General features: G+C 40.3%; 1 protein-coding gene across 1 annotated transcript; it reads right to left on the bottom strand.

The window, feature by feature from the left end:
- Positions 1-10,784: 10,784 nt before the first annotated feature.
- Positions 10,785-23,521, bottom strand: LOC134077019 (adhesion G protein-coupled receptor E1-like). The gene is made up of 12 exons (XM_062532377.1): positions 23,115-23,521; positions 22,354-22,494; positions 22,064-22,080; positions 20,784-20,864; positions 20,424-20,604; positions 20,020-20,133; positions 17,782-17,963; positions 15,445-15,618; positions 14,260-14,466; positions 13,372-13,604; positions 10,996-11,062; positions 10,785-10,880 (listed from the first exon to the last, which is right to left on the bottom strand). Exons 4-12 carry the CDS (start codon positions 20,817-20,819, stop codon positions 10,785-10,787), a joined length of 1,290 nt encoding a protein of 429 aa, XP_062388361.1. The 5' UTR covers positions 20,820-20,864; positions 22,064-22,080; positions 22,354-22,494; positions 23,115-23,521.
- Positions 23,522-25,339: the final 1,818 nt, after the last annotated feature.

The raw sequence follows: 25,339 nt of genomic DNA, 5'->3' as shown, positions 1-25,339 counted from the left end.
TTGGCGTGATTTCCAAGCGTGCATCCATGCATCTTTTTTGGCCTCAGATATCCCTTAATCCATTGCGCAGCACAGGTCAAGCTCCACACGTCATGCAAATCGTCAACACACCCCCCTCCCCGAGTCAGGTGACGCCAACTAGTTAGTGCTGTCCAAATGTAGGTGGGGACGCAGACTGAGGAGCGAGCTACAGTAACTGAGACGCTACTGGAAAGAAGGTACTACCCAGCGTGCACTTACGCATAACACTTACGCATAACTTTGAGACTGTAAGATGGAGATGGGAGACCCTGTACTGCACAGGTGTAGTTGCCCTCATCTTTATAAGTGACTGGGTGGAGCTGCAGATGATTGTTGATAATCTGCTTATTCTCTACAGGACGTCCATCTTTACTCCAGATGAAGGTAGGGCTGCTGGTTAGATTACAGGTGGTACTGCAGGTGAGAGTCACATGATCACCTTCAGTCACTCCTTCTTGTCTAGATGAAACAATCTGCAGATCTAAAAGAAGTATGAATATGTGTTTAACATATATGAAAATAATTTGACAGAAAATATTAGTATATTAATATATTAGTAAGTTGACCCAGCTTGTGTTACCAGTTATTTTCAAAGCAACTCCTGGCGGGCCTGTAACAATCTCTTTTGGTTCATTGGTCCTAATTCTACAGTAATACTTGTATTGCTCATCTGCTTTGGTTAGTTGAGTTATGTTCAGAGAGCATTCTTTGTGTTTATTTCTACTGTCCACTGTGACCCTTTGCTTGTATTTGATATCCTTTGACAAATCATCGTTAGACTTTTTATCTGTCCAGAAAGCTTCTAGGACTGTAAGACGTGTGGGGTAGGTGTAGGAGCAGGACATGTTAAATGATGATCCCTTCAGAGCACAGATGTGTGTCGGGCTGTAAGTAACAATCCACTCATGACCCCCTGCAACACAAATCAGATATGAAACAAAATATTAACCAAGGTATGTTTACATCTATCATGGACATAGCCTACCAAGCAGACAGACGTGTAAATTATCTTATATGGTTTAGATAGACAGTGAATGTCACTGGAGATCTACACAGAAACATCTTTATAGTCTATACTATATAGGACTATATAGGTCTATTCGGACGGGACTAGTTTTACAGGGGGATGTAGAGTAATGCAGGTTTATCATATGACCTCTGTAATGTAAATGTCCCATTCGGACGGGACTAGACATCTCTGTCATTTTATTTGACATGGGAGGAGTAACTACGTTTACGTTCTGCCGTCACATCTTCGTGGCCGTGCACGTGATACTTTACGTCAGTTGCGTGCGGCATTTTCAGATTTCAAAGACGTTAGCTTTATGTTATGCCAAACAAGTAGTTTGAAATGGCTAACAACATCAAGCCATTAGGCAAACTAGCTAACGTCCTATTAGAAGCAAGGGGGCAGCGAACGTTCTGAGAGTGTAGACAGTATGGCGGCCGCCATGCTAAAAAGAAGACCGTGGCTAGCTGGCCATTCCATTGAATCCTATGGGGCGTAAGCGCCACTTTGACATCAAATTACGTTAGAGCTGAAGCGTTTTAAGCCTTTATATGGACATTTTCTATTGTCGGAGTACATACTACATTGTGAAATTGACATCATAATCTCATAACTGTCTTATCGGCTGAGTAATAAACGTTTTTCCGAAATCAATGCTAAAGTGTTAAGGGGCATGCGTCCAGCGAGAGTAAAACGTCGCCATAGGTCAGACTCGGTCAGAATACGTGCCTACGTCACATGTACGACACCTGAGCCTGCGCAGGAGACAAGAAGACCTAAAAAAAAACGTTGAGATTTGCTTCCTCGGTCTCTGCTGCCGTCTACGTGATAGCTCTGTCCATATCTTTTACTGTCTATGATTAGAAGCTGCACAGCATGTTATGTTTTCATTCAGACTATGGTGGAATTGTTTTTAAATCAGGATGTGACGAAATATTACAGACAGCTTTACAGAGGGTCGCGTTCGCACAGGATTAATATTACCTACGGTAATTTCTCTGGACCGTTTTAAGGAAGGTAAAAGTGGCTGTAAATTTCACCGACATACTTATGTTTACTGACATGGCGCGTCCGGATGAGACTAAATTCTCTGGTAATTATTACTTTACCTAATGTCACCCCCATAAAACTAATCCCGTCCGAAAAGGCCTACACTCCGTTATGTTTACTGACATGGTGCGTCCGGATGGGACTAAATTCCCTGGTAATTATTACTTTACCTGGGGCCTATTCTCGATGTCAGGTTCCTACGTCACAGTCCTCCGCCATATTGGAATGGGGGAAGAAAATCGTCTCCGCCATAGGAACCCATTCAATTTAGCGTCAAAAGGTATTAGTCAAACTTTTGATTAACATGTAATTTTTATACTTTGAGTCATTATCTGGAGGGACTAAGGCCTGATATATACACAAATCGAATTAGGTCAGTTTGGATTATACGAGATGCCCGTACGAGGTACCTGAAGACCGGATCTTCACTAAAAAATGAATGGGTTCCTATGGCGCCGCATGGCGGAGATGTTTTGTTTCCCCATTTCAATATGGCTGCGGCCATGAACCTGACATCGATTTGTGTATATATCAGGCCTTAGTCTCTCCAGATAATGACTCAAAGTTAAAAAATGACACGTTAATTACAAGTTTGACTAATACCTTTTGACGCTAAATTGAGTGGGTTCCTATGGCGGAGACAATGTTCTTTCCCCCATTCCAATATGGCAGAGGACTGTGACGTAGGAACCTGACATTGAGAATTGCACAAAACTAGGATAAGGGAGTAAGCCGGAATATCTTGGTTATCCTGGCTCAATTAATCCGTGATCCAGTTGCACAAAAGCGGGATGGGGGCAGCAGGATATGTTATGGTATAAGTTACCATGGCGATTTATTCTGTGGAGCTAGCCTGCTCCAGACCAGGCTAAGAGCCAAGCTAAGTTGATTCTAATGGTCATTACATTATCTGATTGGTTCAGCTAGCTGTCATTCAAATCAGACCCCATGTGATTTTTTTAAAGAGCTGTATTTCATTTATATATTATTTGCTACTTGCATCTACTCGCAAAACATATGGTATTAGGCAGACATTCTGCTGTGCTTTGCGAGTAAATACAAGTAGAAAATAATATATAAATGGAATACAGCTCTTTATAAAAATCGCATGGAGGTCTGATTTGGTGGTGATTTTTTACGCCCCAGCTCAGTAACTTATCCCGGATGTCTTAATTCTGCTTTTGTGCAACGGGCCCCTGATGTCACCCCATAAAACTAATCCCGTCCGAATAGGCCTTTAATGAATGTCCTGCATGCCAGTCCGTAATCTGAAAACGTCTCAGTTCACCTCACACATATCATTTGAGCAAGATGACCTGTTGGAGTAGCTGATTGTCTCAGTCTAACAGGTGTAGCTGGTAAATTGGGTTCACCTGCACGTGGAACTCCATCCAGGACACGAAAGATCATGAGAACTGCCAAAGGATCAATACAGACCTCACAGTCACAATGACACAGCACAAATAATGCTACCAATTAGGGCTGTCAATCGATTACATTTTTAAATCTAATTAATTACATACTCTGTGATTAATTAATCTAAATTATTTTGACAGCCCTACTACCAATACATCAGAAAGGTTTGGAAAAGATTTTGAAAGACCACAGTCTCACACCCTTTCACACGTAAAAGCAAGTCACAGATTTTCTAGTCACAGACTATGATTTTGCAATGACTAGGACTATTGCAGGGTCACTATTCTCAAGACTGCTACTAGTAAGTGGACTGCTTGGCATGGTCAGGTAATCAAGATGTGCGGACACAAATAAAACTCCATCCAGGACGAGAACTGCCAAGTATAAGAACAGACCTCATTGTCACAATGACACAGAACAATTAAAAGGAAAAGGATGAAAAACATAAGAAAAGCAAATGCAAAAGAGATACGTGGACATTTGTTTAAATCAACTGAGAGACATGAGTAAATAAAACAAATAAATTATAAAACATACGCATGCATACATACATGTAAAACGTATAAAACTTATTAGTCTGTTGCATCGTTTACTGATCTGAATAATTACTATCATCTCTATACTTACATGTAAATTTAAGGACATTCATTTTCTTATTGACCAGATGATCAACCACCCTCAAGTAATCCCATGAAAACTCCTTTTGGGGAGCAAGTGTGGACAGCCGTGTCTACAGCCGACTTTTGTTCTTCAGTTGTGAAATGGTGTCACTCACCTACTGTAATGTGACCTAGTGCGTAGACAACACAGATGAAAGGCACTACTGTGAAGGTGGCCTCAAATGCAAATTGAGGTGGTGCCAGTGGAGGAAGATGGCATGGCCCCTAAAACAGTGTTTGAATTACCTCGTCTTTCCTTGTCAAACAAATTTGGATGCAATATGAGTCTTGAATTGGATACCATACCGGAGTTTTCTAGGATCTCAAAACCGGATTATCAACGTGCCTTGCCATAGAGAAACACATGAAACATGATGATGATGAACATAGGCTATTGCAGAGGATCCAAACTGCCCAATGCATTACCAGGTACAGTAAGTGTGTGTGTGTGTGTGTGTGTGTGTGTGTGTGAGAGAGTGTATGAGAGAGAGAGAGAGAGAGAGAGAGAGAGAGAAAGAGTGAGAGAGAGAAAGAGTGAGAGAGAGTGTGAGTGAAAGAGAGAGAGAGAGAGAGAGAAAGAGTGAGTGAGAGAGAGAGAGAGAGAGAGAGAGAGAAATAATTAGGCCTGGGCATTGGCAACCCCATGATATCTTACATAATTTAGTCACAATACATGGCATTTAAGTGTTAAAAACATCACATCAACCAACCAAAGTTGAAACCCCTCTTGCTACTCTGCTAATCACAGATGTGGAAGTATTTTGTCGTTCATTCATGATAATTAGCCTAACACTAACTGAGCCCACTCAACCTAGCAAGTAAAAAGATGATCTAGTTACAGTCCAAAATTACTTTAAGGCTTAAAATGCACATTGATAAGTACCCCATGAACACTGGATCTCTTCGGAGAGTACACAAACAATATATCATTCCGTGTTGTTTCATTTCACTATGTTCACGTCCATGTTTAATGTTTGTTCTTCTTACAACCTCGCGGTTCAATATAACAGAATAGGAAAAGGCCCCCCAAAAAGGAATGCATTAATAGAAATTAATAGAAATATATAAAAAAGATTGAAATTGAATCAAATCGTGACTTTAAAATGGAAAATTAAATCGAAATTCACGAAGAGAGGAGACCCTCTTATCTGTGCGATTGCAAAGGACGAGGATGGTCTGGACAGCTCCTCTATCTCAAGGGCCGCTGCAGCTGATGTATTTGGGGCAGCCGTGGTGTACTGGTTAGCGCATCGGGCTTGTAACCGGAGGGCTGCCGGTTCGATCCCCGACCAGTCCACCACGGCTGAAGTGCCCTTGAGCAAGGCACCTAACCCCTCACTGCTCCCCGAGCGCCGCTGGTTGGGCAGGCAGCTCACTGCTCTGGGTTGTGTGATTCACCTCACTGTGTGTTCACTGTGTGCTGTGTGTTCACTAATTCGGTTAAATTGGGTTAAATGCAGAGAACTGAATTTCCCTCACAGGATCAAAAAAGTATATATTCTATTCTATTCTATTTTTGTATGTTTCATCAATTCTATTCCATGCATTCAGTGAAACACATTATTCTTATCAGTGCTACTTACATGTAAATTGAAGGTCATTCATTTTCTTATTGACTAGACGCCCAACCATTTTCAAGATACGTAATCCAATAAAATCTCCTTTAGGAGAGCAGGTTTGGACAGGCTTGTCAGCTACACTCACCTAATGTGGCAAGTGAAGTCGCCCAGTGCGTAGACTGGGCAGTGAGAATGTAGGAAAGTGGTTGGTGTTTATGTTTCTGTTTATGTCCCAGATGGAAGGCACCACTGTGACTGTGAAATGGAAATTAGGGTCACGTTCGTGGACAGAGGAAAGGTCAGATCAGACTGACAAAGTGGAGAGAGGAAAGGTCAGATCCTCCTCACCAAAACTGCTTTTACATGAAATATATTGTAGATTTGCATGCCTTTGCGAATATGTGTGTGTGGGTGTAGAAACATCAAAACACCAAAATTGTTTGTATATTTAATAGATTTGCATGCCTTTGTGAATGCATGTGGGTGTAGAAGTATCAAAGTAGGCCTGCCAAAATAGTTAATATATATATATATATATATATATATATATATATATATATATATATATATTAGTATTTAGTATATCTTTTTTTACCCTTTTTTGCCTTTATTGTGATAGGAAAGTGTAGCGGTAGACAGGAAACAGGTGGGAGAGAGAGATGAGGACATGGCCGCAGGCCGGATTCGAACCTGTATGTGTTTGTATACAGTATGGTACGAGCGCTGTAGCCTGCTGCGCCACAGATTCGAACCTGTATGTGTTTGCACCCCCAATAGTATTTATATTCAATATAGATTTGCATGCCTTTGTGAATGTGTGTGTGAGTGTGTGTGTGTGTGGGGGGGGGGGGGGGGGGATGTAGAAGTATCTTTGGCACAATGTGGTTTTCTTTGTCCTTATATTCAACGTTTATATTTCTGGACAGCATCATTTCTGAGGAGGCTAAAGAGAGTCCATCTAGATCCTGGTGAACATACAGTACCTACCGCTTCTTCCGACGCACCATCATTTATTGTAAACATAGACCATGGAACCACTGATATAAAAGTAACTTCCCCAACACTGTTGCTAAGTGCTAATAGAAGATAACTTGCTAGCTTATTGTGAGGAAACATCCTGACAAGTCATGGCATAGAACTCAGTATTCAGAATTGGCATAGAATTCAGAAGCATTTATTGTAAACATGGACCATGGAACCACTGATATATTTTGCACGCCCAATCGCTAACAGATACATGGTTGGAACAAAGCAGGGCTAATTTCAGAACATGGTATACAACATATACAACCCAGCTCAAGAACTCATTGATAACAACATTTACAAACACATATGAAACCTTTGGCAACACTGAGAATCACTTCATTATCTCAGTATTATTGATTAGGCTTAGAGAGCACAATGAGGTGGGATCCCTTGTGATCGTTTGCCTTCCTGGTTCAGATTTAGGTGCTTCACTTTCATCTTACTTGATGCTGTTGGATAACTGCATTGCTGGGACAAAGTATGCTAGTTCAACATAACATGGTGCAATTCATATATTATTTTTTTTTTCAATTACTTAAGCACGGTTTTGCAAACACAATCTGTTTAAAAAAAAAAAAAACACAGCACACAATTAACACAACCCTACTCCTAATTAGCAGAATCCCTTAACTCTTTTGCAAAATAAAACACTTCAGAGAAATCACAATATCATAGCCACATCCTGACGTCCTTCATATGATCTGATTGTCATCCTGACCAGGGCAAGCCCCTTTAACTGCAAACACAAAGACACATGAAAGTAAAGGCAAATGGGACAAGTGTTAAAAAAAAAAAAATGTCAGTCCTGATTGCTATAAGCATTAGTTCAACAATAAAGATACAAAGCAACAACAAAACCTAGTTTGACATGGCAGATATTCATAAAAAATTGTATTCAAAACACTTCAGAGAAATCACAATATCATAACCACATCCATGATATGATCTGATTGTGTTTGTATCAGTGTTTTGTAGGATTAGAGAATAATCCAGAGCACTGAGTCATATACTGACTAAATAGGGCACATCAGACCAGACCTGTACATTGAGGTTATTTTTCTCAGCTGCTTATTCACATAATATTTGCATATCATACAATTTTACAGTAAAAATGGCACTATAACTATGACAAAACTAATGTAAAAATATATTTAAAAAAAACCCACAAATGAAATAAAATAAAATAACCTCATAGTGTCCAATGGCTGCCAGAAGCTAATATTTGCTAGTTCACCATGTCCAAGTAATTATCCTCTTGTTCAGGGGTTTGTTTGTTTATCCAAACAGAGGAGCTTGAACATGTGATCAAAATTTGTAAGGGTGCTATTTAGAGTTTTTCGTACATTAAAATAATGTTTCCAAAATCATTTCAGCGGTTCATCAACTCGTAACAGGGTGAACAGCACTTCTGCTTTTACCCTCTATTGGCTATAACCGCACTGTGTCACTTTACGAGGTGGGGTAGTGTACTGTATCTGTATTTGATTAAATCAGAAACTACAAATTTGACTTGCTTCGATGTCGCAATACATCATACTTTCATAAAATAAAACAACATATTCTACCTTGTCTGTTATTTGCTGGATAAACAAATAGTGTGTGTGCGACAGAGGAAAAGTGCTTTAGTGTTGCTTTAATTAGTTTCCTCTGTCACACTGGTGCACCTAACGGTGCTATTTATTTATTTTTTCTCTGTCACTCTGGTGCACCTAATGTCGTAAGAGTGACAGCCTAGACTTTCCTCACCTCTGCAAACTAAACGCTTGTTCTCCTTTGACTAGTGCATTCTAAGAACTAATATACCAGCCTATAAAATACAAATCAAAACATGTATGGAATGTACTGTACGTGGCAAGTTCCATCGTAGGGGATGTTACTGTCATTCTTTTGAAAAAATAAATCATTAAAAATACATGAAGAGAATGAAAGTAATTTGATGATTTGAAAGGAGGAATGATCTAGTAGCTGTGAACTGTAATGGAAATGTACTAACTCGCATCAACGAAGAGAATTGGCTGGAAATGTCTAATTACATTTTTGAAGTTTTTGTAAGGGACGTCACTGTGCGATTATCATTCTTTCTCTTTCTACTGCAACAACTCCACAACTGCAGTCGCACCTGTACAGACAGAACGAGAAGGTACAGTACTGTAAGTGTGTGTGTGTGTGTGTGTGTATGTACACAAGACACATAAGGAGCTGTGTGTGTGTATGTGTGTGTGTGTGTGTGTGTGTGTGTGTGTGTGTGTGTGTGTGTGTGTGTGTGTGTGTGTGTGTGTGTGTGTGTGTGTGTGTGTGTGTGTGTGTGTGCGCGCGCGCGCGAGAGAGAGTGTGAATGGGATCATTAGGTCTAGACATTGCCAACCCCAAGATATGTTTTATCATTTACACTGAATTTTACAATCCCATCACAATACATGCATTACTTTCAGGGTAAAGAAATTGATTTCCTCAAATCAGTCTATCACTACAATCAGTAATTGGTATTCACCTTTAAATTAACAAACGTATAAATTAAATGTCCAGGGCCCGTATTCACAAAGCATTTTATCTTACCACTAAGAGTACTCCTAAATCGCGCTAGAAGATTTTAGTTAGGAGTTTTCCATTAAAAGTTATTCACAAAGCCTTTCAGACCTACTTTTAGTAAGGAGAAACGCCCACTCCTAAACTAAAAGTGAGTCTTCGTTGCTATGGTTGACGTCATTACTCATGCACGAGCTTGATGAAAGTGACCACCTTGATTGGCTGGTGATTATAACGCGGGAATGATGGCAAACCTCCCCTACAATGACGAGTTGAGTGACAGGTGTTAGGTCTTAGCTGGTGAGAATGCGTGCGCTATGTCGGGCTGTGAAGGATGGAAGATGATGAATAAATAGGCATAGCCTTAATGAATAAAGAGTAAAGCAAGCCTAGGCTTAATGAAACACTATGGACTGGAGCAGTATATTTGCAACATGTTTTAAATTAATCTGTATGAAAACACGTAACCTATATTTGCAAAGAGGAGAAGCGATTTAATTTAATTAGGCACAATAAGACGTTACATTTAGTTTACATGCAATGGTGGTTTTGGTTGTCGGTGGCATTATTGCATTTGCATCCTTAGTTGCAATGCACATTTATTCCCTTGCATGACAGCGAGCTCCTGCACTGCACGGTCATTTCAAAACATCGCGATGTGAAATGCCACTAAAAGCGGGTTGTGAATAGGTCTTAGTGAGTTAGAAGTCCTCTCGAGTTCTTTTACGCTGTCCTAGACTTAGGAGCTACTTTTAGGCTTAGAATGCTTTGTGAATAACTTTTAGTGAAAAAAATTAGGAGTCATAAAGTTAGGAGTGACACGCCCATTATTTTTAGGAGTTCCTCCCTAAATTCGGCAGTTAGGAGCTACTTTTAGCCCTAAAATTCTTTGTGAATACGGGCCCATGTCTCCATGGGCCCTAATATAAATGGTGGGCAAGGTGCAAAGTCTTTCAACAATCAAAGTTCACTTGCATGGACTGTAGTGGTTATGAGGCATGAAGGTATTCATTTACCGATGTTTGTATTCAAGGTCTTCTCCACAGTGTTAAATTAGCTACTTGGTTTTGCCTGGTTATCAAATTAGCTTTGGTTAGACTTTGCACATTATTCAAATTAGTTCCCAATGTGTTACCTCCTCATTGAGAACACAGTGTAGGAGGAAGATGAAGGTTCCCTGTTGGCTGTTGAGTACGTGGAAGAGAACATCCAGTGCAGGGCTGCTTCCAGCAAAGAATGCCAGTATCCAAGGCAACCCAATGATAAAAGACTGGACCAGCGTTTTAAACACCAACATCCTACAGAGAAGAACGGACACTTGTTTGATGTTGCTGTTCTCTCACAGAGTGTGCAAGATTATTTTGCAACATTATCTTTGCCAGTAGACTAATGCTAATGTGAAAAATCTGAAAACAAATGAACAAAATATGTTTCACACAGTGATATCTGATGTTGTGTCCCAGTTTGGCCATTCCCACATCTGCTTGCCATACCCTTGCCAACACCTGGTGAGCTGCATTACCTGATTCGTTTTTTGTTTGTGGGGCTCTGCCGTATCTGAGACAGGGTAGTGCGTAGGAGGATGACGATGACGAAGAAGAGGACAGCGTTTGTCTAGTTTGGGTAACAAGTGACACAGACATGCACAATTCATTCCTTAGATTTGAATCTCTGTCACACATTAAAGGAGCACATTGGATTCAATGTTTGTTTCAACTTCCAAACTCACTCCAAGGATGCAGCACACAGGACCAAGAAAACTCCAGATGAATCCTCTTTCGTAATTCAACCAGCAGCTATAAAGGTAGAATGTGACTTATAGTGACATACAATATGATCCAAAACCCTACAGTACATGAACCTTACCACATTTTACCATCATTAAATTTACGGAGTGTCTATTTGCACCCCGGGTGCAAATAGCCTAGGCCCCATAGCATAGCTGAGCACCCTGTGACGTAACAACAAAAGAAATGGACCATCTTGGCAGGAGATGTCCTATCTAAGTCCTAAATCTAACAATTTAGGATTATTAAAACAATATTTTAGATGGGAAAGTGGTGCTAAATTTCCACGAAGTTTGCTCAGTGAACGGGTAAAACCGTCCGTTTGTAAGCGAAATCAAAAAATGCGATCTTTTGGTTTCTTTACCGTTACCTAGCAATCACAATTTATATGCAATATCTCCTGCATTTTCTCCATGGGCTGTAGTGTAGTGGGAACGTGATCGGACTTCAGCTCAGGGACTCAAGGTTCGAGTCTCTGCTCAGGTGATGACTTTTTTTTCATGGTACGAATGACTCTCTCTTTTCTTAGATGACGTTACCTCGTGGCAAATAAGAGTTTGTGCTTTTTGAACCTGTCAAAGATAAACTAGTTTTATTTCAGTTTTGTACAGTTGAGTAGAAGTTTAAGTCAACAGTGGCTGTGCTGCCTGGAAGACAACTCAGAAAATAACTCTTTGAACTAGCTTGCCTTTGATCAAGCTACCACATGACCACTCATCAGTATTTGTATAATCACTTCCATATATTGTAAGTTACCCAGACATGGCGAAACAGCTAAAAACTGTAGCTTAGAGCTGGTAAATAGCCTACAGGCCTATAACAGTGTACGATGTCAGACATCGGGTGTAAATAGCATTGTTGATTAGACACACCCGGGTGTAAACAGTAATGTTGATTATTTGCACCCGGGTGTAAATAGTATCAGAGTGTCTATTTGCACCCCTGGTGCAAATAGCCTTGGCCACATAGCTGAGCTATTTACACCCTGTGACGTAACAACAAAAGAAATGGACCTAACATTTTTTACTATGGACACCTGGGTGTAAATAGTATTATTGACTATGGACACCTGGGTGTAAATAGTATTATTGACTATGGACACCTGGGTGTAAATAGCAACAATGGCTATTTGCCCTATGCATGAATAACAATGTAACAGTGATCGCTATTTACAAATACTGGGTGCAAATAGCATCTGCCATTATAGACACCCCGGGTGTAAATAGTAATGTTCAGAATTTGCACCCTGGGTGCAAATAGCATCTGCCTTAAATTTAACACAACATTACAAGGGTTAAAATACTACTTAAAAAAAATTGGTTGCTGATAGATACCTTGCTTATACAATTCTAAAAAAACTTTAGTACTATAAATAAATTTTAGGAGTCTACTTCTCATTTAATAAAGGTATTGTAGCTAGACTATAAAAGGGCTTTATGACCGAAAAATCCCAATTCCACAGAATATGTTTAACCTTAAAGGATACATAGAATGGAAACCATTTTTGTCTTGCAATGCTATTCTGATTTCATTTATTTTTCACAATGTGTCCCAAGACTCCCAACATTCTTGGACATGTGGTAGTAAAGAATAACAAAAAAAGATAACAACTCCTTAAAATATCCATTTTTGAAAACATTAAAAAGTCATGTTATTTAACATGTTATTCCCCCCCCCCCCCCCCCCAAAAAAAAAAAAACTGTGTGCATTATTTTAATCAAAGACCAAACAAAACCCACCAGGGAGCTAGCTCATCCCTTCCTTTTTGATGTTAAATGTGACAAAAAGAATATGATGGAAATTGTGTATGATCACTCACTGCACCTTTAACTCCACCTTAGAACAAATGCACAGAAACATATAGTGTGGGCTTTTTTTTTTAAAAAAAGGAAAGTCTTTTAGCTAATACCTAATTAGGTTATTAATAAAACTCCATTGTTCATTCTATCTCCATCTTTACAAAAATGTTACTACTGTAACTTGTTACCTCAAAAGGTGCAATTACCATTTTATACCCACTCTCATACTGTCAGTCCCATAATCATGAGGCACTTTGGGGTTGGTATAGAGTGTGTTATGACCACGGCCTATTTTGAGCTGTAACTATGTCTGGAAAGCTGAGTATCATACTTCAAAAATCTGATGGTATTGTGATTATCCTTAACTATCACCCATCACTCATTTTTGTAACTGCAAGTCTTTTAGCAGTAACTACTTGTTATTATATCTAGAAAACCAAGTAAAATACTTTGAGACTGATGAAATTAGAAGTTGCAGCTTCTTGAATGTGACAAAAAAAGGGTTATATTTGCACTCACTTGTCACTCCCATAGCCATCAGGCATAATTCCAGCTGAAACAGCAACAACAACCAAGGGACCCCCATAACCAATCAGGCACTGGAATCCCCAGTGAGGTTCCAATCCTCGTGGGGATCTGACGTCTTTGAGCCTGAGGACAGCGTGGAAAAGCCAGGCGGTCTCCAGGAGCATCCACACAAAACAGCTCAGGAACAAGTAGTGAAGAACTCCTGAGAGCACCGTACACACAATCTGCATACAGAACAGACAATACGTAAATATTACGTTGCAGATTCAGCAGATGGTTTTGCATATAGCACATGCGTAAAGTTGTGTGTAATTGCCATAGCTATTCATAATAATCCTGTGTTCTCTGTTGGTGTCTTCCAATGGCAAAATATAGAAGCTAAATAGCACTTGTCCCAGAATGGCACCTTGAGGTACTCCGCATGTGATAGTACTGTTAGCTGAGGAGAGATCTGCCAGCCAGACAGATACAGTATATACTGAACCAAACCAGCACTGGGCCAGGAGACCTAAATCAATACTGTATCCTGTTAATCAAAATGCTATGGTCTACTTTGGTTTCAAATGTCCATCTTTAGATCACTGCTGCAGTGCTCCATGGTGGTAGCACAACCCAGAATGGAACTTCAAATTTAAAATGAAGGTGGTTAGCCATTTAGACAGAGTAACAACACTGACATTAATTACTTGATGGATATAATTGTTATATAATACAATTAAATATTTTTTTGTGTGTGTCTGTGCTGCATATGATTTTGGTATGTGCATATTATCAGGTCAGGATATGATTGCCATCCAATGAGCTGGAAGGAAACTGGTCAATTTTGATATACAGTATGTTGAAATGTTATTCAAAATCATGAAATGTAGTTTTCATCACCTTGTGAGGACGTATGAGATGGATGAACTCCTGGACGAGCAGGAAGAGGAGCTGGGCATGAAGCAGGCTGATGCAAAGGTTCAGACGAGTCGTGTTGTTCACTTGGGGTTTCCATCGACAGAGGGCAAAGATCATCATAGCCAGGGTCAAGAACCCCAAGCCAATAGAGACGGCGATCCTATTCAGCAACTCCATCATCTGGGTTGTCTAAGAGATAAGGTGATGTGTTGTAAAACATTACACAGTTGCATTGTGTAATCTCCCTGTGTACTGTATAGGAATAAAAAAAAAAGTTTAATAAAAGATTTTTAATAAAATGAACTGGGAAAAATCTTTTGAATTGCAATAAGTTGTACCATAGACAATTAATAACCGCAAAATGCAGTAAAATCACAAGTCTGTGCAGAGCCAAAACACCCTGGGAGTTATCTATAAACGTTGTGAATGAAGGCTTGATGGAAACAGCTTGAACTAGCATTGATTTCCACAAGGTTGTAGCCATCCATTAATTCAAGTTCGCTGCATCTTGTCCTCCTTTATTCAAGTGAGGTTAGCTTAGCTTCATCTCTGCTCGTGTATGAAGCAGAAAAGCAGACCAAAACAGTAGGTTGACATAAACTGAATATTAAAAAAATAAATAGTAGCCTGGGCCAGTCTAAGCTATATCAATGGAAGCATAATGAAAGCATGCATTTAAACAAAAATGATCATAGTTCAAAATTAATTGACAGTTTGATTGTCTTCACTCTTGAACAAGAGAAGTAAAGGAATAAATAGCATAACCTCAAAACAATTTTGCCATAGGCGTTCAAAAATTATAGCCTGCATTATTATTTTAAAAAGGTTCACTCCATAGGTTAATGTCTGTGTAGGCTAGTTGATTCTACCGGTAAATTAAAATAGGCTGGCCTACTGTTGCTAAAAGGTCTGATTGTTCTGTCAAAGTGTTTTTGTAGTTGACTATCTGAAACACAATGGTTTCAATTAGTCGTTCTATGTTTAATCTGGATTTGACACCGTTAATTTGACATTCATGAACAATCATCAACACCTGATCCATTTGTAATCATTCGAGTTGAGACACAGGTTCACATTAATAAAGTCTTCAGTACGCAACCTTTGTGTTAACCTACCTGTGATTCCAAGTACTCTAATCTGTGATTCCATGAACTCTAATCTGAATACCTTATTCATTATCTCTGGAGGTCGCTCCACCTGCATGATCAGACAGAAGGTGGAGAAGTGCACACAGCTGCAGACGGTGTGGGTGGCGTTTGTCTGGGTGACATCACAGCCGTCTACCACCCAGGCGCTGCCATTCCAGTACACACAGGAGACCACACCCTGGGGGTCCAGACTCTACTCACCCCCCGAAACGAAGAAGAAACAAACGACCAAATCAGGTCAGATAAAGCAATAATATATCCAAACGGGGAAGAAAATGTTTGTTATCACAGTAACATGAATAGAGCTCAACAGAAGCCAGTAAGACCGAGCTCTGTGTGTTTGAGACTGCCTCAAAAAGATTACACTAATGTTGATGTGTATACAGTTAACACACAAGCACCAATCACGCCAGTAAGCACACAATTTAATACTTGCTGGATTTGGACTACGACTGGACTATGATTAACACAAACAGCCAGCAGATTTCACTGTTGCTATGGTTTTCCCATCACAGGAAGTCTGTTGTTCCTAATGATTCCCAAAACTACAGAGGCCAGGAGGTCTCATTGAGACAAGCTCCAAAAATGGCAACAAAAACAGCCTGGTCCATCCTGAACCATGAAGCATAACAAACCGGTCCAACCGTTCAACGAGATGCGTGTTCAGGAGAGTTTCAGTTGCACGGGAAGGTGGGGTCAACAGAAGTGTCGTACCCAACATCAAGTATCTTTTAACTCTTTGTTGTATATCGAGAAAATGTGATGAACCCAGGATTTAGTCAAATGAACACATGATATAATGATAATAATAACAACTTGGATTTATATAGTGCCTTTCATAGTACCCAAGGTCGTTTAACAAATGGGGGGGAGGAGGTCAAAGGACTTTGTGAAAATAAATGTTTTGAGGTGCTTTTTGAACATGGGCAGGGACGGGGCAGAGCAAACATGGAGTGGTAGGGTATTCCAGAGTGTGAGAGCAATGACAGAAAAAGCCCTGTCCCCAAAAGTCCGCAACCTGGTGCGGGGAATGGCCAGCAGGTCCTTGACAGAGGACCGCAGGGAGCGTGACTGAGTGTAGGGGTGGAGGAGATCAGTGAGGTATTGTGGTGAGAGTCCATGGAGAGATTTGTAGGTGAGCAGGAGGATCTTGTAGGCAATGCGTGACTTGACTGGCAACCAATGAAGCTGTTAGAGAACGGGAGTGATATGCTGCCAGGGCTTTGTGTGGGTTAAAAACCTGGCAGCTGAGTTCTGAACATACTGGAGTCTACTAAGGGCCTGGTGGGTAGTCAAGACAGAACACCATTGCAGTAGTCCAGGCGGGAGGTTACGAAGGCATGGATGAGTGTCTTGGTTACTGAAGGTGTGAGTGAGGGCCGGAGTCGTGGATGCTTCTGAGGTGGTAGAAGGCAGACGTTGTTAATGTGAGACCAGAAGGAGAGAGTGGAGTCCAGGATAACACCCAGGTTGCGCACCTCAGAAGATGGGGAAATGGAGCAGCCATCCACGACCAGGGCCAGGTCTCCAATTTTCCTGAGCAGTGGAGCAGGGGCCACCACCATGAGCTCTGTCTTGTTACTGTTGAGTTTGAGTAGGTTTGTGGTCATCCATGATTTGAGTTCCTGCAGGCAGTTCACAAGTTATGTTGGTGGGAGATGGGAGGAGGGGTTGGTGCTGATATAAAGCTGAGTGTCATCAGCGTAGCAGTGGAAGTTAAGTCCATGTTAACGGATAATATGACCCAGGGGTAGCATTTAAATGGTGAACAACAGAGGACCAAGCACAGAGCCCTGGGGCACGCCATGGTTGACGGGTGCTGGAACAGAGTTGGAGCCATTTAGTGTGATGAATTGTTTCCGGCCTGTGAGGTAGGACCGGAACCAGGACAGTGCTGTGCCACCGAGGCCGATGAGTACAGAGAGGCGACGGAGGAGGATGGTGTGGGAAACTGTATCAAAAGTTGCAGAAAGGTCAAGGAGGATGAGAATGGTGATGAGGCCATTGTCGGCAGCAAGCAGGAGGTCATTCATGATTTTAATGGGGGCGGTCTCAGTGCTATGATGGGTTCTGAAGCCAGATTGAAGAGGTTCAAAGAGCTCATGGTGGGACATGTGATGTTGAAGCTGGGCAGCGACTGCTCTTTCCAGGATTTTACTAATGAAGGGGAGGTTGGAGATTGGACGATAGTTGTTGGGGTCGTCGGGGTCTGAGCATGATATAAAAGAACTAGCACACCACTAACAAAAATGCAAAATTGACTAAATGTTCACAATTTACTAAAATGAGTGTGCAGTTTAAAAAAGTCAAGGTGCAATTTACTAATAACGTGAAGATGACGCTGACTGAGACTGACCTGGATGTGTTTAATTGTGATGTTGGCTGGACTGGGAAAGTCTTTGTTATGGGTTTTTGGAAGGGAGGCACTCAGAACTGCAGACATCATGGTCTTCTTTGTATCATTGACAGTGTAGAAGAGGTCTGTTGTTAGAACTGATCCCAATTTCTTGAAGTTTGTGAAGGCCACAGCGGCTGATCCTAACAGAGAAACACAGCCGATTGAATATGAACAGAACTTTTGCAATGTACAGTATGTATTTACAATAATGTATACTACAAAATGACAAAACATATGGAAAGACCACATCTGTCACATCTGTACATGAAATGCAGTGCAAATGAGGTATCAAAAGGAGAATTCTGCCAGTTTTTCAGCACACCAATTAGGTGTTGCAACTAACGTCAATGAGGTTTGCTTCCGGTGGAGCCTGGTGTAATTGGACCTGCCGCTATAAAGTACCGAAGCCATGATGAAGTGTTGTCAAGGCAGCAATTTCCAAACAAGAGCGAAACAAATCAATCTAACCATAGTAGTCACCATAGCGGTGGCTTTCTTAATCTATTTGAATAATTTTACAATGTTACCAAGATATATTATATGAAATGTCATTATATTATTCAAGATCAAATATGTGACTAAAGAGTTAAAAGAGACCTGCGTGTCACTTCACTGCATGGGGTTAAATCCCTAAATTCATGGACGTGTCTTGGCTTTATTTTTGAGGCAAAAAAATCACTCTTAGCATACCGCAGTCTTTGATAAGATGTCAAATATCTGGAATTCTGTTTCTTTCTATTGCACCTGCCAGGGAATCCGTGTTATGTGGCTAAGCTGCTAACTAGCAGGTAAAACACATTTAAATTGCTGTAGCCTACATTTCAGAACATTTATTAACTAGAAATTATGCCACATGCCACATTTAATGCTATTTCAGCCACACTAATTAGTGTCTACACGGGGTGTTGGACCAGGGAATCAGCATGTTAAGATAAAGGACTTATGTGTGTGTACAAATTCTACCTCCGCCAAGGAGTTTATGTTTTCATCGGGGTTTGTTTGTTTGTCAAAAAGTAATGGATGGATTTCGATAACATTTTCAGGGAAGGTCAGAAATGATCCAAGGAACTAACGATTACATTTTGGGAGTGATCTGTATCACCGTCGGGATTTCGGAGCTGTTTATGTTTTTCCCTTAGTGGTGTAATGGCATGGTATGGCCACATGGTGGCGCTCTGAATAGTTTAGGTTCAAATATGACAACCTAGGAAGAACAATACAGGTGGAGGACTGCGCTCCGCTCTCTGAGTTCTTTTTATAGTTTATTATTGGGCAAACAAGATATAACAGATGTCATTACAACACAGTTAACGCTCCACCGGAAATACTTAGCATAAAAGAAAAGCCTTTCGTGCACATAGTCTATAGGTGTTGCCACCAGTGTCATGAATGAGGTATCGAATGCTATTGCTGGCTATGCTTTATACATGGTAGGCTAATGTACACCTCTGGTCAAAAGTCTGGTCTAATTTAGAAATTTCCAGTCCATTATAGACAGAATACTAGCTGTAATCAGTTGCATTGTTTTTTTTTTTTTTTTTTTTAATCAGAACAGCAGTGTTTTTTAGATTACATTATGTGCTTACATAATTGCAAAAATGTTCTGTAATGTTTTCTCAGTAAGCCTCCTAATTAAAATGATATCAGAAGAGTAAACAGAATGTGCTTTTGTAACATGGAATGAATGGTTGCTGATAATGGGCAATATATATATATATTCTATTAAAAATCAGCGATTTCTTTCTACAATTAGTTCATAATTATGTAACCATATCATTTCTTTTATCAAAAAATTATTATGATGACTGAATCCTTTGGTCACTATAAAGGGATCTTCACAGTCATTAACAGACAGATAATTTACACAAGTTTCCTTTTCCAGAGAGGCCTAGCCCATATTAGAGTCCTCAACTTGACATACTGTAGCTGTTCCCGCATTGCCAGAGAAATGTAATATGCCTAGGCAGAAGGAAAGCCCATTTCAACCAGGAGATGACACCAAACTCACACACTCCATATAGGACTGGTTACCGTTTCAAGCTTCACGGTTATCTGAGCAACACGGCGCAAACATTCTTTTGATATCATGTCAAAGTGTTTATTTATTCACTCTCTGATGTTATTTATATCTATTTATGTTCTTAAGTAAACTACATAATATTAAATATGGTTTGAGGTGAAAATCCGGTAGCATACCATTATTGTTCCTTGCAATACCAACGAGGTCAATATCCAAAGAGTTATTTTTATTTTCAACAATAGCACTCATATTGCTTCTATAGTCCTTTCCGATGGTGAAAATTTGTACTTCTGAAAGATAAAAAAAAGAGCATGTATGTTTGTTATCACAGCAAGTTTGCCGGTAGTTTTTAGGTAATGACAAAATATAGAGCAGTTAGATGTAGCAATAGTGTAATTAGGAAAGATTAAACATAAAGAGAAAGAACGAGAACTGTATTAGAATAGAAATAACGAGGAAGTGTGAGAGAGAGAGAAAGAGAGAGAGAGAAAGAGAGAGAGAGAGAGAGAGAGAGAGAGAGAGAGAGAGAGAGAGAGAGAGAGAGAGAGAGAGAGAGAGAGAGAGAGAGAAGACTGCACACCCATGGTTTTTTTGGTCAGTGTTTTGCTGGCGTTTGAGGTTGTCGGCTCCACCAGGGCCCCCACCAGCTTTTCAGTGGACTGCAGCATGGCATCACCCAAGACCACCAGCTTCTCTTCACTGGTATTCTGTATCACCTTAGTGAGGGCATCTTCTAAACTCCCCAGTAAGGACGACACTACCTGCAGGCACATGACAGCAAGCACCACCCAGGCAGATGTTTAGGTATAGGCTACAGGTTGGCAAAGTTTTTGTAAATATATACTAAGCATGTCAACCAATAAATAGTCCAAGAAAACTGTTTGGTTCAGTATTGTGTCTTGTAAAGCCTCAAATATGTGATGCAGTAACGAATACTCACATATGGCTCTAAAACAACATCATCTGTCAAATTCATGATGGTACTGTTCAGATTGTTAAATTGAGCCTTGGGCGACGTGCTCTATAGGGAGAACATATCAAAAACATGAAGGTTGTTTATTATTATCGTTGTTAATTTTTAAAGCAACACTAAAGAGTTTTTCGTACCGTAACATAATGTTTCCAAAATTATTTCAGCGGTTCATCAACTCGTAACAGGGTGAACGGCACTTTCTGCATTCACTTCGCGGCCCTCTGTCGGCTAAAACCGCACTATGTAACTTTACCAGATCGGGAAGCGTACCTGTACTTGAAATGAGACCTAAGAAACTACAAATTTGACTTGCTTCGATGTCGCAGTAGATCACACGTTCATAAAATCATGCAACATGCTCTACCTTATCAGTGGACATCGTTATTTGGTGCACAATAAACAAATAGTGTGCGTGCAACAGAGGAAACGTGCTTTAGTGTTGCTTTAAACCTTTATTAATAATAACTGCATCTTGCTTCATATATAATTTAAAAAGAACACAATTTGTCAGGTCAAAATCGAGTAGATATATCCCATCATCAGCGAACAGCCTGAATAATTTCACAGCAACACTTTTCTATTGTCACGGTTTACTAGAAGTGAGGGTTGAACCCTAATGCAGGACAAGGCGAGACAAGGTGAGTTTAGAATTAAGCCAATCTTCTGATTCTCGACACCGACATCTTCAATGAGTATAAAATGAATGAAATGAAATGAAAAAAAAAAAAATGAGGAGCAGACATATCGATATACTTGCATTGTATATCGACACATGATGTGCATATAATACTGCTTTGCATGCTAACTTTCATTGATATCTGGGGGTCCACAGACCGTAGATGACTTTCAAATTACACTAGCCTTTAATGATTAAAATAGATCATTCTAATATTATGTCTCTCATTTTGGGCACAATTTAAACTAGAAACATACTCAGGGAGCGCAAACCTCATTTGCAATGTTCTTCCTAGGTTGTCAATACATTTGAACCTAAACTATTCAAATCGCCACCACATGGCCATACCATGCCATTACACCACTAAGCCAAATACATAAAATTTTATCGAAATCCATCCATTACTTTTTGAGTTATCTAGCTAACAAACAGACAAACAGACGGACGCCGGTCCCCGATGAAAACATGGCGGAGGTAATAACTAATCTTCTAGCAGTGTAGTTTTGAATCTGAAGCCAGTGAATCTGACCAATATGTTTCTGTGTGTCATGTTATGAGAGAAAATACATACCTCATTGCTGTGAAGGTCTGAACATAAAATGGAAACATTCAGATGGCCATGAGGACAGTTGAGATCCAAGAAAAATAATGAAATGAAAATGAAAGATGAGATTCTACCAGTTCATATACAGATCAATAAATTAGTAAATCCAGTCTAAGTGTGTCTATGAATGTTATCAACAGCAATTGCATTTTTACAAATCCTTACAATTGTAATGCTTTGATCAGAAATGTGGGCAATTTGTTGAGTGAACAGTTGAGTAACAACAACGTGTATCTAATGAAACACTGCAATGTTACCTTTGCAAACCAATGTCCCTGCAGTGATACTGGGTATGGTACCGTTTTGACATTCACAGGAAAATCCATCTTCAGTGTCGATACATCTGGACGAATCAGGGCAAACCTGAGATGATGTGCCACACGCTTTAATCTGTGAAACTGCGATCAGAAACACAGACACACATAGAAAGACACTTTTCAGTAACAGTTTAGTTTATGGAACACATTACAGGGCTCGTTTTGAAACACTTCACAAAATCAACAAGTTCAGTAAAAATACAGTTTTGAAACACGTAAGTTGTTACAAACAAGTTGTAACAAACAGCCCTACTGAAAAAAAGCATCAAGAAACCAGTTTGTGCTGGTAGCTGGTTTTAGCTGGTCCTTTATTCTGCTGAGTTTTGCTGGTCTAGCTTGTCAACCATCATAGGATCAAACAAGCTGGTTAACGAGCTGGTCAACCAGCAAACCACCTTAAGCTGGTCAGGCTGTATTTTTCAGCATGGTAATAATGTTTAAAAAGATTGTATTTCTTCTCATATTGTTAAGTTTGTATTTCTTCCTGCTGACTGTTATAGAGGATGACAACATCTAACATCAATATGCTGGACATGCCAACTTTCAAATTCATCATCCATCATGCAGAATCGGACTCCAAATTTAATATAAATTTAACATTTTATTTGACGTCTTTGCAGTTGCTGGGTAGTTAGTTAGTTAGTTAGTTAGTTAGTCAGTTAGTCCCCCTTCCTTTCTCTCTCTCTCTCTCTCTCTCTCACCTTCACACTGATAGGAGTCTCCAGTGGGTAGGTGGCCATCAGGTATCTCATATCCAGGTTTGCACTCACAGCGTCCGTCACCAACACACAGGGCATTAGGACCACAGGAGGACGCTCCACATATCTGCTGTCCTACTCAGAAAAAAGAAACCGATAAATGAAACATCTGGAATATAAAAAGTGTCAGGTTTCAAATGCTTTACTGATAGTGAATGCAGGGGGAGTTCTAGGGCTAACTGGGAGTGTTACAAAGATGCTAAACACAGGTCACACTGACAACATCGTTGACTGAAAATACACTTTACCATTAACATAGGAGAGAAAATAGTACACTTCACCTACATTTACAGACATAATCTAACTCTATGTTCACACCGCCGCCGACTTGAGCTTCCAAAAGGAAGCCAGCTTCGCTCAGTTGCAAGCAGCGGCAAATCCTTACGCGTTGCATTTTGGGCGTCTTGAGGGACTTGAGCGATTTGAGCGTCAAGCAGAAAGTTGAAGTTGGCTCAACTTTATGGTAATGAGCTATGACACGGTTCAGCGACAAACGACCTGCAAAGAATATAGTATGCTGTCATGTCAGAGCGGCTGAAGTGTCCAAAGCTTCCACCTGGCATCCTTGGCAGGGTGTCCAGACCTTCTGGGAAGCTCAAGTTGACGGCGGTGTGTACATACAGTACAGTAAGCTTAAAACACTGGGATATCACTTGATAACAGTTAACGTTGTTGAACACCTTTGAAAAAAAATGACAAATACTCACGAGTGACATAACTGAATGAATATGAGTACCGGTAATCTAAATCATACAAGTAGAATCCTCCAGGACAAAGGAATCTGTTGATTTGTCTCTTATTTGAGCACCCTCCTGAGGACTGGTAACACACTGTTATATCATTATATTGGAGCCCCCAATAATATGTACTGTCTTCACCACATGATACAATGGGATGTGATGTGCCTCCACCAATAACAGCGCTGGTACAGTTGTCATACAGAACATCCCCACCAATACCAACGAAGCGATTCCATCTGGATCTTAAGTATCTGTCTGTCTTTGGCCATCCAGGAAAGGTTGTTGATTTGAAGCCAATGTTACGCCACGGATCAGACAGATTGGTATATGATGGACAAGTTCCTTCACCTGGATGGACAAAATTAACATATAATTGACCTTGTACCAAATAAAGATACTTTACACACACAGACACCACTACTTAACTATAACTGAATATGTTACTTGTGAAGCTTTTTTCTCTTCTTTTTGCTGCTGCCACATGCATTTCCCTAACCTGACTTTCGCCAGATCCTGTAGTTCGCTGTCTGCTTCACACAAGGATCTGGGACTTCTCGATAGGAGATGTATTTATGAAGGCGGGTCCTTGTAAAACATCCTCGCATGTGATTTGATAAACCACTTGCCTGTTATCTTGAATGACGTGCTAGGCTTCTTCAAGCTCTTGCCAAACCCGGTCGGAAGAAGAGTAAAAACATCCTTGCCACCAATAAATGTCTTCAAAACTATTCTCTGTTAATCTTTTAAAGAATGAATACTCGATAGATTCGACAAAACGGTTAAAATAGCAGAATCAATGTCAGCACAAGACTCCTCGCTGCGTGCCGCCATTGTTATTTGAATCAAACACTCGCTTCGGCGCTCCTGATTGGTTGCTCATTTTTTGATCACTGGCAGGGGTTTGTTTGGATTGCCCTCGCGTCCAGACCCTTTTGTGGAGCTCAGCGAAACGCCTCTGGTGGAGCATGGCGGAACTACAAGAGTCTGGCGAGAGTCAGGCTAGCATTTCCCCACATCACATAACACTCTTGTATCAAGAAGATTAACATGGAGTAATATAATACAGAATGACCCTGTAGTAAAACTTACATCCAAATGAGTCCCCAGTTGGGACATGGCCAGATGGTATTGAGTATCCAGGGATGCACTGACAATGACCACGATCATCACCACTGTAGCAGTAGGCACTAGTTCCACAGGATGATATCCCACATGTCTTGTGAGCTGGAACACAGTTGCAGAGGGAAGTGATATGCAAGAGATGGATATTGCACAATACATTATGAAAAAGAAATGGAAGGAATGGACATGTATTTTTGAAGGAAAGACAGGAATTGATTTAACACATGGTCAGGAAAATATTTGCAGGATGCTTTAAACATTTGCCCAGAACATTTGTCTGTTTCCTTTTCTATATTGTTTTTCCAT

Source organism: Sardina pilchardus, chromosome 1 (assembly GCF_963854185.1).
Source record: "Sardina pilchardus chromosome 1, fSarPil1.1, whole genome shotgun sequence".
Lineage (NCBI taxonomy): Eukaryota > Metazoa > Chordata > Actinopteri > Clupeiformes > Clupeidae > Sardina > Sardina pilchardus.
This window is presented reverse-complemented; position numbering and strand designations above follow the sequence as displayed.

Coding starts and splice junctions, on each gene's coding strand:
- LOC134077019 (XM_062532377.1), bottom strand. CDS start 20,819: ATGAATTTGACAGATGATGTTGTTTTAGAGCCATAT. Junction 20,605..20,783: donor ATGTTGTTTTAGAGCCATAT/GTGAGTATTCGT, acceptor ATGTGCCTGCAG/GTAGTGTCGTCCTTACTGGG. Junction 11,063..13,371: donor GATGGCTATGGGAGTGACAA/GTGAGTGCAAAT, acceptor CTACCTTTATAG/CTGCTGGTTGAATTACGAAA.